The sequence below is a fragment of the Anomalospiza imberbis genome, chromosome 11 (genome assembly GCF_031753505.1).
Source record: "Anomalospiza imberbis isolate Cuckoo-Finch-1a 21T00152 chromosome 11, ASM3175350v1, whole genome shotgun sequence".
NCBI lineage: Eukaryota > Metazoa > Chordata > Aves > Passeriformes > Viduidae > Anomalospiza > Anomalospiza imberbis.
The window spans coordinates 14,088,631-14,106,397 of NC_089691.1; the positions used below are offsets into that span (position 1 = coordinate 14,088,631).

Below are 17,767 nucleotides of genomic sequence, written 5' to 3' on the forward strand. Positions count from 1 at the left end.
GCCACGCCCGTGTCTCCACGCTTTATTGGCGCGCGACGCGGCCCCGCCGCGCACTTGGCCCGCGGCCCCGCCCCCCGCCCTGCGCGGGAAAAAGCCACGTGCACGCGGCAACATTCCCGGCACTACAGCTCCAGGTGCGCCCCGCTGTAGGCCTTGTCCACTGTCCACTCGCTAGGGGCTCCGGCCCCGGCCTCAGACCCCGCAAAGCGCTCCATCTCCTGCTGGAACTGCTGCTGCCGCCGGCGGTTGGGGTCCACGTTGATCCAGTTGTTGGCGATCCACTTGGTGCCTTGGGTGACCAGGCAGCCCCCGTGCAGAGCAAAGTCGTCCAGCTCCCCCACCCAGCCTGTGGAGCAGAGCCCCGTTAGAGGGTGGCATAGGAGGGCAGGCACAGCCGGGACCACACAGGGACACACGGCCAGCAAACACCAATGCCATCTCTCCTGCCTGCACTACCTGTTTGGATTTGAGCTCAGATACATCTTCCAGCAGTTACTTTTCCTGGCACCCCTCCATCTTAGTGCCATCTCACCCTAGTGCCTACAAGGAGTTCATCAGGGCAGGCTCCCTGAGTGCAAAATGCCTACTGCCTCCATCTCCACTCAGCACAAGTGGCTCTCACAATCCAGATCACAGCCCGTTTTTCTCAGCTCTTTTGGAAAAAGGAAGGCTGGCATACAAGAGATGGGTACTGCCACTAGAAGGCCTGTGGAAGCCAGAGGCTTGCAGCCATCTTAGAGATTGCATTTCAGCAGTTCTAAATAACCTGTTTACAACGATCTTATCGTTTTTCTGTGGCAGACTTGCATCAGCAGCCACTTTCCATTTAGGAACAAATTGCTCATAAAAACACAACAGGACTCTTCTAACAGGAGAGTGACGGTTCTTGGTATTATCAGCCAACAGCCCAAACACTGGTCTTGTGACTTCCTCTGTGGATTTTCTGGAGATGGAAACATGGGCTGCTCTCAGGGGACCAGAGACGCTACACTCCTTTCTCCCACCAAAGCTCAAAATCTGCCATGGAAACCCTCTGGAGCCATACTCACCAGCAGCCTTGAAGATTCATCTTAATTCCCAGCCTGTCAGGGAAAACCGCACTGCGCTTTGTGACAAAAACAGCCCCAAGGACACATCATGGGGCTGCGGCTGAGCTACAAAGCAGGCATTGGCCCCAAGCGTGGCATGGGGTGGCCCATGTGTCCTCATGCTGCAGAGCTGATGGCTATGTCTTTGTCTACCTCCCCTCCCCACCCCTTTGGGCAACACCACATTAGTGACACATTTTGAATTGCAGACCAAGTTCCAGCAGGAGTTTCAGCTTGCACAGTGGGATGGAAGGCAGCTGGTGATGGCGAGTGCAGCCAAGGTCTTTGTTTGCTAGCTAGTCCTGTCCCCCAAAGACATCAGGAGCCACTGACCTACTGCCTGTAAACAAAGGCCTTTCAGAGTCAGGAAGCTCCTACTCAGCTGTTGACAAAAAGACTCTACAGTTCCCACTAGCAGGCAGCTACCACCCTTTTTTCGGCTGTTCTTTGAGCTCCCAGCTGCAGCAAGATGATGGCTGTCACCTACTGCAGTACCACCACTCCCGAGAGCCCAGTTTTGAAGTGAGCCTGTACCTTCTCCATCTGACAGGTAGTTGTACCAGAAGACAGCAGTGCCTTGCTGAGGTTTCACTCGCAAATTGCCCTTGTCACAGTTTTTTCGAGTATCTCGCAGGTCAATGTCGTTCTGGATCAAAGACTGGAGAGAAACCATAGGGAAGATGTCACAAACAGGGCTGGAACAAGGCACATGCACTGGGTTGCCCCTGCCCCTCACCCTTGCCTGAGTGCTCCACAGGTTGGCTTAAGGTTGATGCAGGAGCTTTCATAAACCCACCTGGAGCAGCCAGTTTCAGGCTCCAGGAGGTTGATAACCTGTTTCTGAGCAGCTGCCATTTCTTAACACTTTGCCTGACAGCTCACACTTCTGAGCAGGAGAGTTGAGCTGTCAGAGCTCTGTGCCTCTTCCCCTGTCCTCAGAGGAAAAAGACTGTAAGTGGAGCATGGTTTCCTCAATGCTCTAGCTACAAATGCTAATGCACACCAACCTAACACACCAGACCCCTTCTGCAGCCACAATGAATAAAGACATTCAAAGAGGGACTCAGAATCCTCAGGGGTAACACATAGGCAAGGTTCATTTACCATCTCTTCGTACGTCCTGTTATCAGCAATAGGAAAGACTGTTTCACCTCCCCCAGTCACATTGTTCAGGTAGAACAGCACGGTCACATACCTGCAAGACAGAGACTGTCAGGAGACACATCTGGAGCAGGAGGAGATGCACAGGGGCTCCCCATGCCCTGTTGCTCCACCATAAATACAGTGGCTCCTCCAAGATGTCACATGGCACATGATTTACACCATCAGCTTTTCTCCAAGAGTAACACAAGGACAACAAAGAAAACCCTACCCAGAGTAATGAGTGTGCTTGTAGGCTACGCTGGGGCAGGCCCACCCACTCCGCCTTCCTTGCATGGACCCACAGGATTTGCCCACCTCCCCTTTAAAACCCCTTCATGCCTGTGATGTCCTGAGCTGGTTTGTGAGCCCACAGCCTGAGCACTGAGTCCCAGGAAAGATGAGGTGAGTTGAAATGGCTCTTCACATCCCTTGTCTAACGTGTTCAGGGCAGAGCTTACCGGCAGGAGGTCTCAAAGGGAGCGCTTTCATTGGCAACAAGCTTCGTGTGGCTGCAGGCAGTCTCAGGGAACACGGGGCCGCTGTCCATGTGGGCGTGGTAGTGCCCTCCTTGGTCGTACCGCACAACCTGGAGGGGCTCGCTGTGCTCCACGATCTCGGGGGGCAAGCGAGTGAGGCGCATTACCCTGAGGAAGAGCAGAGCAGGTTGAGTGGGAAGCCACCCTCACCCTAGTCAGCCACTATTCCCAAGTGGTGAATAAACCCAGAGAAAGAGAACCCCCTTCCCCAAAAGACCGGAGAGACGGATGGGCTGCAGCGAGCATGCCAAGAGACAACCAGGTCCTCACTCATCTGTTGGACCATCAGCATCGGCTCAGAAAACCCTCATCAAGGTTAAAAAAAAAACCAAAACAAAACCGAAGGAAGCATCTCTAGCGGGATTGCTCTCAGGAAGACTTTGCTTGCTCAGCAAAACACCTTCTGTGCATGTCCCTGGAGCCTTCATGTGCCATCTCATCACTTCTCTGGACTCCTGCACACCACCTAGAGACCTCAGGGACAGTTAGCAAAGCACAAGACCCCTGCTGAGAGTGAATGAGAGACTAGCTCTAGGAATAGTCTTGTCACCTAACTCACCTTTCCCTGATGCCTTTTCAGCAGCCTCCCCCAGGGCAGAGGGGCACTGGAAGTGATCAAGGAGACCGGAGCCCTCCTGCTCTGGGATTTTTCCACTGCTACATCTGAGATCATCCCCAAGGCAAGCAGGTACGTCTTGAGACCTGCCAAAGAACACTCAGAGCTCTGAGAATCCGGACCGGTGAAGCCCTTGGGGCAGGTGCAAGGAGAATGTGGCACCTGGGCAGGATGGCAAAGCCCCTGCAGGCGCTGCCTGGTTCCAGGGAGGACTAACAGCCTCCTTCAGTGCTGTGTCTTCACCTCCTCCTGACAGTGGCCAACTGCAGAGCGTGCAAGCGGAATGCCGATGCCTGTGTGTGCTGGCTAGCTGGCACAGAGAAGGTGGCAGCCACAGTCTGCTCTAATCAAGGCAATATGTGACCCCATTTTCCCACTGAAACGCACTGAAGAAAAGGAGTGGCCAACAGCTGTTTTTCAGGCCTCAGGACAGATTTTAACCACCCACGTTCTGGGTGAGGACCAGCACCACAAGAACAAGCGAGTCTCCAGCCAGTTATCTGAAACTCCCAACAACTACATGATTTGGCCTTCATGCTGGGCTTCAGCTCTTCCCAGTACCAAATCTGAGATGAAGGGAAAGGTAAGAGGTTCTCCCATCTGCCATGAGCTGCCCTACAGTATGTATGCTTGGAGGATTAAACTAACTTGACTAATTTAAGGTGAAGTCATGCTTTTTAAAAAATCAGCTCTGAACAGCAAAGACAAATTTCAGTGAAATGCATGAGTAACTAAAGCAAATGACAGTAACTGCTGGCACCCAGACAGCATTGGAAACGGGCAGTTTCTCCCAGTAAGCTCAGTTACTAATTAGAATGAATGATTTCATATACTGCCAAATCTTCCAATCTTCCTGGTTTTATAGGGCTGTTCCCAAAAGCGAATGGAGATGCTGAAAGGCTCGATTTTTCTTTTTCCTTTTCCCCAGGACAATGCAAATTCTTCTTCTAATGAAAACCTCCTCTCTCCATTTTGTGTCTGTGTTCATTGCTCTTTATACTCCAAGGACTTTTCACACAATTAGGAAGTGTGAATATTCGCAAGTCTGCCATTGCCTCTCCCAGCACACAGGTGATGCTTGTGCCTACCCAAACTCAACCTCCCCTCAGCTCCCTGGCCCTTACCTTTGCCGAATGGCTCTCATGACCCGGTGTGCCCCCTCGCCCTGGTACAGCCAGGTGTGCTGGCTGTTGCGCACCAAGTCACTCATCTTCACTTTCTGGCTTCCCATGTACTTGTGGAAATCACGGATATTCAACTGCTTGAACTCCTCCAAACTTAGCACACCTATGGTAACACAGAAAAGCCACCTCACTCTGGTGCAGGTAATAGTTCTTGCATCCTGTACTTGGAGAAGCACCAGCTGAGGGCCCTGAAGAAACTGCCTTCTGCACACAGACCCCAGTCAGGGTCCACTGTGTCCACCACACCACAGACAGCACCCCTTCTGCCCATGAACATGGGCTCCTGCAATGCTCTCGCCTGCAGCAGAGGACACAGAGCAACTTGCCAAAATGAACTGTGCAGGGTCAGAACTGGGACAAGCAAAACACCATTTTAAACTTTAAAAAGCTCCTGAAACACACAAATCGATATATCAAAAGAGAGAAATAGACACTACAGTTCTGATATGCACAAGAAAGTCTGTGCCACCCAATGTCTTGAGGCTTTGTAGATATTTAAATCAACATGTTTAAGGACAGAGCGGGACCTCAGACCACATTTTCTATATGACCTTGCAGGGTAATTAAGAAAAAGCCAAACCCAAAACAAGCAAAATATTCTCATGCATTTGTGTAACTGCAAAACATAAATGAGGAATACATGACAGTATGGTCTTGCGTAAATAGAAATAACAGAAAAACAAGAGGTATAAAGCAGTTTCTCCTAAAACAGGTATTTCTTGTTTGCACTCAACTGGAATCAGCAAGGAGTGGACTCTTGCCTTTGTCAGCTTCAGGAAAATCCTCACATTTGTTGTTTCCTCTTTCTGGAGAAGGGAAGCCTTGCACAGGTCCCTGATAGCAGCATGAAGTGCACTGCCCTGGGCTGCCCTGCACACACCATGGACTGGAAGAGGAGCTCACTCAGGCACCAAACCCAGTGCTGCCGGGTGCCAGCTCTGCTCCCTGGGCACGAGCACTCCCCAGCAGGAGGAAGGACCAACCACAAGGGTCAGCCAGGGACAGTTCCTCAGGTGCTATGTCCTCAGGTCATGACCAAATGATCCATTGTTATTATTCCTAGTGTCTCTCCGTCTGCACTTCCCCTCACTCCCCAGCCTTTGATGACGCAGTGCCACATCCAGGTTGTGACCTGGTCTCTCAGTGTCATGTACCAATCTAACAACAGAGGGAAGCAGCACTCTGGAAGCAAGGTCTTGCCAACAGGCCTTTAACAGGACCTTTCATTTGTTAATGTCCAGAATGGTGGAAAAGCCACTGAGGACTCAGTCATACCCCTGCCAAGAATGCCACCAGCCTGGAGGAGAGTTGCACAGGGTGCCCTCCGGATATTTATGCATTCACACTGGTACTGCTTCAACTCCAAAGCAGCTCCTCCTGGGCAGCTCTCAATGCCAGGTCACTGGAAGAGACTGTGCATTCACTTAATTTGATTAGGAAATGGAGTGTTGCTTAATTGAGGCCACTCTAATTAGAGCAGCAGAGGTTAGAGTGTATGTCCGGACCAGCAGGAGCCTTTGGGAGACCGGGGGCAGGAGGGGCAGAAGTGGCCTCATGGAGTACAAAGAGGTTGCAGTGGCAGAGAAGGGGGTCAGCGCCAAAGGCTGACAGACAAGATCACTCCCACCTCTACTTATTCCACTCTCCCCTCAGAGTGACACGAGCCTCTTGGCCTGCTGCAAAAGTCCCCCTGAAAACGGGGGGGCATGCAATGTGTGTCTGAACATCTGCACCCCAGGTAACAAGAGCTCTGTAGTCAGAAGATCCTAAGATCCTGTTACAGCATGGCATGAACCAAGGCAGGTCTGACAGGGGAAAGGGAGTGCAGAGCTGTGGTCTGGTCCTGCTCCAGCAAGATCCAAGCCCAGGCAGTGGGACCAATTAGCTGCTAGAGTGGTGATGTAGGAGCAGGAGTGCTGCAGTAAGAGAGTTACCCTGCATTCACTTCCCTGAGAAGGTGTCTAGGGCAGTGCTACTTCCCTTCAAAGAATTCAGCTAGAGAAGAAGGCCTGGGCAGGGACAGAGCTCTTGCTCTCCCCCATATGGCTGTGCAAGGCGTCCAAGGTGCTGAGGGTGAAGGGACTCCCATGGAGCTGCTCTTACCATTCCCATCAGGATCAGCTTTGACCGCTGTATACATCTCCCGGATGTTCTCAGGGGTCATCCACCTGCCATTCCCAAGTCGGGTATGGGTCAACACCTGAAATTCATAAATGGATCAAAAAAAAGCACTGGTTTCTTGCACTCCCGAGACCCTACAGACTCCTGCATTGAGGCCTGGTGGCAGGCCTCAGCTACACAGGCATCAGCACATTTCTGCAGAAAGACGATTGCAGTGAGAATCATCTGGCAGCCACACACAGAGTGCTGCTGATGAGTGCTGTTATTTCCAGTTTAGGTCATGGCAAATGAGAGCACAGCTTTCTCTTGAAGGGAAAGTAAAGCTATTGATGATAACATTGATATTGATTAATGAATGCTTTTACTTGTCCAAAGTAAGGGCTTGGAACAAAATTCTTCCCTTCAACATGTACAGAGAGATGCAGAAGCCCGAACAGCTCTCAGCAGGCTCTGACCTCCAGAGAAAGGAGCCTTGCCCTGGGCTGTCACTGGCACAGCTCCCCATACTCCACAGCACTCATGGTGCACAGGATGGTTCAGACTCCCAGCTTCACCTGAAATCGGAGCCTGAGGAGGGACACGCTTGAACTGTCAGTACTTGCCCTGATGCACCTTGACATACAGGGCAAGGGTGCTGAAGAGCTGTGGACAAGAGGCTTATTATTCCCCTCTTCTCATCAATAGGGGTGGCTTTGCTGGGGCTTGTGAATTCACACAGTAAGTTCCCCACAAGCTGCACAAAGCAGGGCCTATGTGACAAACTCACTTCCCAGGACACACAGCAAGAGGCAACAACCCACAGCACAGGAACATTTTATCCAGCATATTCAAAACACACATGTCCTGCCAAGGACTGTTGCTGCCTCCCCAACAGCATGACAACTGCTGCACATGGCCCAGAAACTTCTATTATGAAGGCCAGCACAAATTCTGAGGCATAAAATTAAGCAAATTGTGATTGGTATATCCTGGGGTCTGGCCCCACCCAAGCACATGAGCAACCAAGAGAGCATCTGATGAGGGGATGCGCCAGAGGGTCTCCAGCAAACCCTCCCCAGTCTGTCCCACACTCTACCTCTTTGAGCTGCAGCTGCCCATCCTGATTGTGATCCAGCAGATTGAAAATGTCCATCTGGCTGATTTCAATCATTTCCATGGCTTCCTCATAGTCCTCTGTTGGTAGGATCTGGCTCTTCTGTAGTCCCTTTAGCTTTGCCAGATGGACAATGAGCTTGCACTCCTCCTCTGTCAGGAAGTCAGGGATTTCTGCAGCAAAAGTGTGAGCAGGAACAGAGACTGAGGAACTGTTACAGGGGGATCCCATGCTGGTAGCAGGAGTCTCATGAAAAATAATCAAAATAGGTAGGGGGAAAATTTAGGAACTAAGTTTGGGACATTCAAAAACATCCACACTTATACCAGAAGGGCTCTCAAAGAGCATACACCACACACCTGAGCTGCTGGAGGCAGGTATTTTTATAGCAGCAGTTCCTAAATGTTTGGATCCTGGGGTCAAGCCCTTAAACTCTCTCACAGATACCACAATGGACAAAGGAGTGAACAAACACCTGCATATCACTGCATATTACCATTTCAAAGGTGCCATGTGGATCACAGTCTGGGAACTGCTGTTTTACTGGAAGGGAGGTCAAAAATCATTACAGTGGGGAGTGGTGATGGCCAGGGCTTCAGACTGTGGAGTGGATGGCACTTTGCACAAAACTAAATTCCTTTCAGGGGAGCATGGCACAGTGCTCTATTATGAAACTCAAACAGAAAGGAGAAAATTTCTAACTTACTCCCATTCATTCTCTTGATCCCCCATTAAAAATGGTCTTCAAATACAATGTTAAAGAGAAAAATACTGGACATGGAGTATGCCAGGCTCCACACCCAGGTATCTCCAGCTTTCCTTTGCAGCACAAACCCAGCAGAAATCAGGCAATTCCACAATCCCAAGCAAATTAAAGTGCAGAGAAATCTACTGATGACCATGAGGCTAGGAGACTTCTAGCTGCATGGTAGTCTGGGCACACACTTGGACAGCACTGGCAAGGTCCCATTCCAGAGCACAGTTACACAGTGGCCCAGGAGGTTCAGAGGATCCTCCTGGCTTGTGTCTGTCACAGCTGGGGTGACCTTGTTACCAGCTGCTGAGACTTTTTAAAAGGGGAAGAAAAAACACCAATGCAGGACAGGTTAAATGCTCCTAGACCCAAGGTCCTGCTCTCCAAATTGCAGCTCCCTAGAGCTCGTGCAGGTATGTGCCAAGGACATGTTATAAATCAACTACAGCAGCAATCCTCAAATGGAGGGAAAAATTAATTACTTTCATGACCTGAAATCAACCCTATCGGCTCAAGCTGTCAATAAGCAGTTGGCTTCCTGCTAAGCACAGACCAGAACCAGCCCTGTAGAAAATGAGCTGTTCCTGGGAAGCCCCAGGAACACAATGCAGCCAGCTGTATCCATAACACACTCCAAGGAAATTTCTCCCACAGGCAGCACAGGGTCCTTGTGCCAGAGGATGCTTCATAGCTGGAGCTTCTACTGACCAGTTTGAACCTCATGGCACAACACCAGGTCCAAATGAACCATGTGCACTGGCAACCAACACCCCCAGTACTTCCAGTTCCCCAAACTGGGCTACAATAATGATGGTTTATGGAACCTTAATCACATGCTGGAGGAAGGACAATTCCATTCTTCAGCAGTAGTAAGGGGATTTCAGAATGAAGGAATTCTGTTAACTGGAAAGCGTGTGGTCATGCAGGTTGCAAGGTGAGGGGGTTTCCAGCTGAGTGCTGCCAATCCTGTCTGCAAACAACTTGGCTCCACAGCTGCAAATTAGTTCCTCTCTGCCCACAGCTCTAACAGTTAACTTGTGGCTGTGAGACCATCCTATCTCCCTGCCTGCTCAACAATAGATCCAGCTAAACAAATGCCTCCTAATTGACTTTAAGCAACACTTGATTGCTTTTACAAAAAACAAAAGAGAGGAAAACATTACCGTTTATGAAATAATGACTAATCCTGGAGCAAGAGAAAGGGGATGGGTTGGAGCACTGGTGTCAAACAGAGATTCAATCTTGGCTGAAAGAGCCCCAAGACACACGGGCCAAGTCATTCACCCCTCCCCAACTGCCCTCATTTCCACACCTGCTGATCTAAGCCAAACCCCTGCTAAAATACAAACAATCGGGGCCGCTGGCAAATGAAAATTGGAGCATTGTCTTCCCCACGAGGGCTCTGAAAGGGCCGCACTTAATGAGGATGGATTGACAAAGAGGTGGTTCGTAGGCTATAAAAGGCATTCCACAGTCAGGAGCAGCTCAGTCCGGGGTGTGCTGTTGGTTCACTTGCTCCAAGCATGGTCACATCCCCTCGCAGGCACCCCTCGAGGTTGGGTGGCCCATGGCTACTGGGTCTCCTGGCACGCCTGCTGCTCTGGGGCTCTCCAGGTGCCTGGGCAAGCTACCTGAGGAGATCCTCCAGCTGCATGCCCATCCCACACCGCATGGCCTTGTGCTACGATATCGGCTACTCCGAGATGAGGATTCCCAACCTGCTGGAGCATGAGACCATGACAGAAGTCATCCAGCAGTCTTCCAGCTGGCTGCCATTGCTAGCCAGGGAGTGCCACCCAGACGCTAGGATATTCCTCTGCTCCCTCTTTGCACCGATCTGTTTGGACAGGTAAGATGCTTTTATGAGTTATTTCAGCTGTAACAGTTAATTCCCCGCAGGAGCACAACTCCATGTGCCTCCTGAGAGAAAATGCAGCATTCGGTGCGATCTGTGCAGCCCCCAAGAAGCAGTGCTACTGCTCTCGGCAAGGGAAAATTGGATTACTCAGCAGGGAACATCCCTCTGAAAGCAAAACATGAGCATTTCACATCACAGGAGCAGAAATATGTTCCCTCCTTGGGGTTCTTCTGCTCTCTCACCCCAGGCACTGCTGCCACATGCCCTGCCCAGACCCTCATACACTGCAGTAGCTGCTGGCACACACCAGCTTCACCTCCCACCTCCCGTGCAGCCCCTTACCCCAGCTCCTGCCCCGAACACATGGTTTCTCAGTTTCCCAACAGCTCCGCTAGCAGAAAGAAATCCCCAATTTTTAGGTGCAGTTCTCAAAGTACAGAGCTGCTAAGGAAATCTGGTGTGTTATCAGGCACCTGTAAAGGTAAGCAGTCTTTGCACAACTAGAGAAGATCCCTAAGGTGAAGGGCTTCTGGCAGCTTGCCTCATCCCTCCTGTCCTCAGAAATTCCTTGCTTGCTTCCTGGACATGAATGTTCAAAAAAAACGTCAAAGATCCCCAAACTGCCTGCTAACCCTTCAACATAGCCCTGTGCAGCAGCAGTGGTGTTAGGGCTCGACCCTCAGCCTCCTGGCAGGCACACGGAGGCACTGAATACCCATCCCCTCCCCAGGCTCATCTATCCCTGCCGAAGCCTCTGCGAAGCCGTCAAGAGAAGCTGTGCGCCCGTCATGGCTTGTTACGGCTATCCCTGGCCAGAAATCCTCAACTGCAACAAGTTCCCTGCAGATCACGAACTGTGCATTGCAGCAGTGTCCATGGATGAAAATTCCTCAAGCAGGAGAAGTAAGAGGTTTTTTCTTAATGTATTTTTCCATATATAACACTGAAAGCTCAAAAGGATGATTCTATGATTTGTTTCTATTCTGCATATTTCTGGTTTTAAGCTGTATTAAAAAAAAAAACTAATTCTAGTTTTGTTCTCTCTGAGAACCATGTATAGAAAATTAGCATAACATTGGCTGTGGCTTGTTCCTCTCTCTGCTGTATTCATTAGCTCCCTGGGTGCCATCAGACCCTGCAGGGTTTGGAACAGGGGGGAGGAAAGGCTGCATGCAAAGCCTCCGGCCCAGGCACAGTGGGAGAGCTCATGGAGTGCAGACTCCCAGCAGCGAGAGGTGCTTCCAGTGGAGCTATGGAGCTGCAGCCCAGCTCTTTCAGCTGTGTCTAGGGCTTAAAAACATGCAAAAAGAAATGTTTTGCAAGCCTTCTCTCTAAACATTAGAAACAACATGAAGGGACATGAGCCTCTGCAGACATGAGTTACACTGGAAAAAAGTCTGTCTTGAAGGACTCAATTAACACCCAGATACTGATGAACACCGGGGGAGATTCAAGAGCAGTTAAGGGGAGAACAGACATTTCAACATCATTTCAGCATCACTGGATGGAGTCTGGCCATACCACTGGTTTTGCTGTTTCATCCAAATTAGGAGATGTTCATTAAGCATTTTCACCACTGCTTTAACATGCAGCAACAAACACAAGCCTGAACAAAGCACGACAAGCAGTGTCTGCCTTCACAGGAAGGAGAGTCTAACATTTCCCACCTTGCCTGTTTGAGGTACCTCTCCAGGGCCTGGGTAGCTCAGGAAGAAGCATCACCAAGAAACAGCAAGCCACCACTTGCAGATCTCAAAATTTCACTGTGCCTTTTCCAGTGAAGCTTGACAAGGGAGTTATAACCTATTTTCTGTTGCAGCAGTGCCCCGAGCCAGCTGCAAGGACTGTGAGCTTGAGGAGGCCAGCACTGCCAGGGAGATCCTGGAAAGCCTCTGTGCAAATGATTTTGGTAAGTAAACTCCTTTTCCTCTCAACTGTCACCATTCCCTCCAGCAGCCAAGCAGTGCCAAGGGCAGAAAATAGCTTTGCCATAACATACTGACTTGGAGAAACTGCAACTTTCACAGCAGATCCCAGGGATTTTCAGTTTCCACCTTACCTGTAAGGTAGCAGGAGGACCCAGCTCCTGGCAGCACTGAAAGTGAAGACCTGATTTATTTCTGTGGGCTTTGGTTTGGTTTTGGCCAGTGAGTGCTAAAAAGAAGCAGTATTCTGGTTTTCCCTTACAGACAAACATTTCAATCAATGCCTACAGGAATATTTAGCAAATTCCACGCCAGCTATTTCAAACTTTAATAGTGTTGTTCTAGTATTGTGACTCTCCTTCTGCTAGCCCAAGCAGCAGCACTGGGGCTGCTCAATCAGATGGCACGAATTTTTCAAGATACTGTCCTAAATTCAGGCACACATATAGAAAAATAAAGATATTTTTCAATAAAAAAGGTTACAAATTCCGAGCAGATGTCAGTCATGTCACTTCCTGAAATCCCTGCTCAGAGAAAAGTCAAGTAATTTGCATAAGACCAGGACTTTGATGCATCTGCTTGCTTGTGCCCATGATTCCTCCAGGGTTTCTGCAGTGGTACTGATACATCTTTGCCCCTCTTAGAGGGAAATGGATTGAGAAGGAGGCCTTTTCTCCCACATAACAAGAGCAAGAGGAAATGGCTTCAAGTTGCAATGGAGAGGTTCAGATTGGGTAACAGGAAGAATTATCAAGCACTGGAACAGGGTGCCCAGGGAAGGGCTTGAGTCACCACCCCTGAAGGTATTTGAAAGACGTGGTTGTGGCACTTGAGGACATGGTTTAGAGGTGAACTGGGCAGTGCTGGGTCAGTGGCTGAACTTGATCTTTCAAGTGTTCAGTACTGGAAACTAATCTCAAATGAGAACTTTTACAAGTTCACTGCAGTTGCAAAAGCTTGGTCAGATACCTCCCCACATTACAGAGACAGCAGAGGAGCCTTGGGCTGGCTCTATGTCTTGAAGTAGGAGAGAGCTAAGAAGAGTAAACAGAACTCACAGCTCTTTTTCCAACCCCTGCAGCAGTGAAAATCCGAATCCTGAGGAGGAACACCACCACCACCATCTCGGACTTCGACCTGGACCCGTCCAAAGTGGAGGTGCTGAAGCACGGCCCACTCCTCAGAACGGAAATCCCTGCCAGGCTCCAGCAGTGGCTGGACATAGACGCCACCTGCGCCCACAACATCATGCGAGGCACTCAGGCAGGGGTCTTTGTTGTAAGTGGTGAAGTACAGAGTGACAAAGTGGTGGTGAACAAGGCCTATGCTTGGCAGAAGAGGAACAGGAACCTGCACCAAGCAGTGCGCAGATGGAAACATCACCGCTGCCCCGAACAGGCGGGATGGAAGGTCTGAAAAATCTCAATTCCAGCAACAAGAAACTGCTCCCTTCCCTATGGCTAGAAAACTCCTTTCCCTGGCAGGTGGTGTTTTGGAGATGTACGGTGATATTTCTAGGTGATTTGACCCAGTCATAGTGCACAGATAGGGTTTCTCTACAGATCCCTGTTTTACCAAGACAGAGCTTAAGGATGCAGGTTTAACATGTTCCTCTCACACTGCTCTGTAGATCCAGGACGTGCTACGTTCAGCTTTGTGTAAGGATCCAACATCACAACAAAACAGTGCAGGTGAGGACAAACTAGAAGAAACCTTTAATAACAGTTCCTTCTAGTTCTCAGTATCAGAGCTGGTATTTCAGATTCATTATTTGACCCTGAGACATTGATGCTGTCCAATTGCCTACTTGCTTTCTGTCCAGAGATTACATGAAAGTCTCCCTGACTGTGAAGTGATACTTTTGTGTAATGGAGCAAATATTTTTGAACAGTCTGAGGTAAATTAACAGGAAGAGGAACCTGCTCTGGCTATGCCCAGCCCCTTAAAAACTGCATGCTGAACTCTGCTCTTGAGTCAGGCTGTCCCTTCAGCTTCCTGCACTGAGAGTTGTTGAGCATCCACACACACAAAAGGAAACAGCCATTCTCAAGCAGGAAAGGCACAGAGCAGATAGCTGAGGGTTTCTACATATCAGGGAAAAAACTATTTTTCAACATCGGAAATTTAGTGTGGATCAGAAGATTCTGGTAACTGGGGATATCACAAGAACCTTGAGAAAAGCAGAGTGTGAGTGAGACATCAGCTGTTCAAAGCTCTGCTTTGGTGTGAACAGCAGCTTTGCTCAGCCCCAGCACAGTAGGACATAGCAGTTTTGATATGAGAGCAGGGGAGAAGCCTTCCACAGCTGCCTGGCTTTCCACCTGTACATAAGGAAAATAGGAAATACTGGAAAACTCAGTCTCACCAAGTTCTCTGCAGCTCACTATCTCACTCAAGCAGGACTGTGACTCCCTGCAGGGGCACACACTGTGCTCCAGACCACAGAGCAGAAAACAGCAAATCCCCAAATGGGGAAACAAGTCGTATTTCTACTGCCTATCAAAGCACTGTCCGTGGAAAGTTTTCTATATTGGTTGAAACCTGTGGCTGAAATAAAAAAGCAAAACAAGCGGAAAAAACAGTCTTTGGGAGGAATGCTTTCTGCCTTGCTGGTGACGCCTGCAGCGCTGGCCGTGCAGAGACAGCCGGTCTGCTGGAGACACATCGGTCTGCTGGAGACACATCAGTCTGCTGGAGACACATCAGTCTGCTGGAGACACATTGGTCTGCTGGAGACACATTGGTCTGCTGGAGACACATTGGTCTGCTGGAGACACATTGCCTCCCCGTGTTCACAAGGCACACCAACAACCCACGCTGCGGGCTCCTCCTCACACTGGTGTGGGCTGGAACGAGCGCTCAGACACACACTGCAATTCAGCTGCGCCCTGACATTTGAGCGGTGCTTACTTCTCTTCCCTGAGGCTCAGAAGAAAAACACAGCCAAATTTTCTATTTTTATTCCTCTCCACTGTCTTGTCTTAGAAACTGCTGCCCAATCCACTGAATCTGCTGTCAGGTGGTCCCTGCAATGACAGTATCTTCTGAACAGACTGCATTTGGAAAACAAAACACATAAAAGCTCTGAAGGTTGAAAAGGCTTTGTCTGATTTGTTTTCCATTAGTAGGGCTATTTGATTACTAGTGTTTCCCAACTGAAAACTGCACAGATGGTCTGATTTACAAGCTTTAGAAATGATGCCTTGTAGCCAGAGGGGGGAAAAATAGGGCAGGGATTTTTTTCATAGCTCCATAAAATACGCTTGCGGTCCATGCAGATGTGACTTCCCCACAACTAAAAACCAAACCTAAAGTTCCCCTACGGTGCCCAGCCCATGCTCTGAAGCCCAGAGAACACATTAAATCATTGATGAGTGTCTGCTGCTGTGGTCCCACTGCAGCCTGCTCTGCTGAAAGCAAAGATGATAGATCAGGCACTGTTTCTTTAAATTGGCTCTTGTATGCTGCAGCACATCTTAAATCCCCAGAAACTCAAAAGTCTTTGCTAAGGGCTTCTATATTAACCAAACACAACCAAGTTAAATACACACTTCCACTAATTTAAGCAACAGAGATGCAATGAACTGGTACTGCTTGCATAGATAGGGAAGTCTCTGGAAGTCTTTTCAAGTCAGAGCTGGCTCCTGGCAGGTTCATCCAGGAGATAAGACTTGTCTTGCAACTTGCAGTTTCTAAATAAGGGACTCCTTATCAGAGGACAAAGGAGAACAGACTCGTGGCATCTCAAATGGTAAATGACTGTCACTGTCTGTGATGGCATCCTCAGGGTGCAAAGCTTCCCTCAAAACCAATGGAGGCGCTGGAACAAGAAGCTAAAAATTGCTAAGGATTACTGCTGCCAGGACAAACCTGCCTTTTATCATCTTCAGCACCTTCCTTGCGAGTCAGGACCAACTGTTTCACTTCAGTGGTACTGGAAAGGCAGGGAAAGAGGAAACAGGAGTTTTCCCCAGTGAAAACCAGAGCAATTGCCTCAGACTGTGGTTCTGGTAATGACACCAGTTTTGTGATGCTGTGGGGTTATCAGCTCCAGGTTGGTGTGTCTGTTTAGTGAATGTCAGACAGAAATCCACTAAGAATTTAATGGTGATGTTTTTAGTGTATATGATCTATTTGGAATCAGAAAAAATCCCTCTATTTATAATTGAGAAAGCATCTGATTCTCTATGCTATCTTTTCAGAAACAACAGGTTTTCTCCAACTATGCAATAATAGGAATTTTGTAATGATTGACTCCTTCCCCTCAAATCATTTAGCATATTGTCAGTGGCTTTCCAGAACACAGAGTTCAATTAGTGAGACTTGACCAGTGACAGCAAAGCATCACAGAAAGGTAAAGAAGATTTAAAAATATCTCAAAGGCAGATGTTGTGTGGTTGTGTATCAGAGAAGCCAAAAACAGAGGTAAATCTAGAACAGGACACAAAATGGTGGAAGAATTTAAATCTATCAATTCTCCTGTCACTCATTTCCTCAGCACTGAAACATCAATACTAAATTGTTTTTTCATAATTTATTAACAAAAGTTTGTCCTTTCCTAGTATTGAGCAGCTTCTTCAAGGTTCTTGCCAGCGATCTGCTGTCTATTCCTAATATTTTACAGAAACCTGAAAAACCTGGAAAGGTTAATCTTCCAAATTCTTCCAAGTGGGCCATCCAGAACACGTACCCTCTGCGAATTTTGCATCAACACACCTTAAACGACACCACCCTCTTTTTAACGCAGCCCCAAGGAACAGCAGCACGGAGAGGTGATGCCAACACGCGGGGAGTCATTTTTTTTCCCGAGTGGGTGTAAGACAGCGGCGGGTGTCAGACAGACACGCACACACCCCCCCGCTCGCCGTCAGGGCGGAAACCCATCCCGCTACCGGCGTGCCCGGGCCCGGCGGCAGCTGCCCCCGGCGGGGCCGGTACTCACCGAACAGGAGCGGCTTGAGGCTGAGGGTGCGCACAGCGTGGGCCCTGCCGGGCACCAGCTCCACCCGCTGCGTGTGGCCCACCTGCGGGGAGAGCAGCGGTCAGCGCTCAGCGCTCAGCGGCCCCGGCCCCGGCCCCCGGTCGCGGCCTTGCCTTGATGCCCTCGAGGCGCGGGAGGGCGCGGGCGGGCGGCGGCGGCGGCGGCGGGGGGGCGGCGGGCGGCCCGCCGGGCTCGCCGGCGCTGAGGTGCACGAAGAGCAGCAGCCCCAGGACGTTGAGGACGTAGAGGTGCGCGAAGACCATGAGGACGAGGAAGTAGGGGCGGGAGCAGACGGGCCGCGGGCGGCCCCCCGGCGGGCCGGGCAGCGGGGGCCCTTCGGCCCGCGCCTCCGCCGCCGCCATCGCCCCGGCCCGCCCGGCCCCGCGTCACCACGGCAACGGCCCGGCGGGCGCTGCGTCACCGCGGGGCGGGGACAGCGGCCGCGGGCGGGGACCGCGACACGGGCCC

General features: G+C 50.1%; 3 protein-coding genes across 4 annotated transcripts in view; 1 reads left to right on the forward strand and 2 right to left on the reverse strand.

The window, feature by feature from the left end:
• Positions 1-7: 7 nt before the first annotated feature.
• Positions 8-17,691, reverse strand: P4HTM (prolyl 4-hydroxylase, transmembrane). Its single transcript, XM_068202063.1, has 9 exons — positions 17,413-17,691; positions 17,261-17,342; positions 7,764-7,954; positions 6,671-6,767; positions 4,508-4,670; positions 2,690-2,875; positions 2,193-2,283; positions 1,623-1,746; positions 8-346 (listed from the first exon to the last, which is right to left on the reverse strand). The coding sequence occupies exons 1-9, from the start codon at positions 17,659-17,661 to the stop codon at positions 123-125; spliced, it is 1,407 nt and encodes a 468-aa protein (XP_068058164.1). The 5' UTR covers positions 17,662-17,691; the 3' UTR covers positions 8-122.
• Positions 7,880-17,767, reverse strand: part of ARIH2 (ariadne RBR E3 ubiquitin protein ligase 2) — a 46,151-nt gene continuing 36,263 nt past the window's right edge. Inside the window, exons 16-17 of one of the 2 annotated variants that reach the window (XR_011003073.1) lie at positions 17,261-17,342; positions 7,880-7,954 (exon numbers count right to left, since the gene is read on the reverse strand). The gene's annotated coding sequence lies outside the window, so the exon portion shown is untranslated. The remainder of the gene's footprint in view (positions 7,955-17,260; positions 17,343-17,767) is intronic. The other variant, XM_068202059.1, reaches the window with a different exon arrangement.
• On the forward strand, positions 7,954-14,858 carry LOC137480781 (secreted frizzled-related protein 5-like). The gene is made up of 4 exons (XM_068202073.1): positions 7,954-10,384; positions 11,124-11,296; positions 12,216-12,302; positions 13,400-14,858. Exons 1-4 carry the CDS (start codon positions 10,059-10,061, stop codon positions 13,732-13,734), a joined length of 921 nt encoding a protein of 306 aa, XP_068058174.1. The 5' UTR covers positions 7,954-10,058; the 3' UTR covers positions 13,735-14,858.

What these genes read in the sequence shown, in the direction of transcription:
- LOC137480781 (XM_068202073.1), top strand. Translation starts at nt 10,059, where the DNA reads ATGGTCACATCCCCTCGCAGGCACCCCTCGAGGTTGGGTGGCCCATGG. An exon ending in GCACCGATCTGTTTGGACAG is followed by an intron (nt 10,385 to 11,123) that starts GTAAGATGCTTT and finishes TCCCCTCCCCAG; the next exon opens with GCTCATCTATCCCTGCCGAA. An exon ending in AAATTCCTCAAGCAGGAGAA is followed by an intron (nt 11,297 to 12,215) that starts GTAAGAGGTTTT and finishes CTGTTGCAGCAG; the next exon opens with TGCCCCGAGCCAGCTGCAAG.
- P4HTM (XM_068202063.1), bottom strand. Translation starts at nt 17,661, where the DNA reads ATGGCGGCGGCGGAGGCGCGGGCCGAAGGGCCCCCGCTGCCCGGCCCG. An exon ending in CGCGCCTCGAGGGCATCAAG is followed by an intron (nt 17,343 to 17,412) that starts GCAAGGCCGCGA and finishes CTCTCCCCGCAG; the next exon opens with GTGGGCCACACGCAGCGGGT. An exon ending in AGCTGATCCTGATGGGAATG is followed by an intron (nt 4,671 to 6,670) that starts GTAAGAGCAGCT and finishes GTGTTACCATAG; the next exon opens with GTGTGCTAAGTTTGGAGGAG.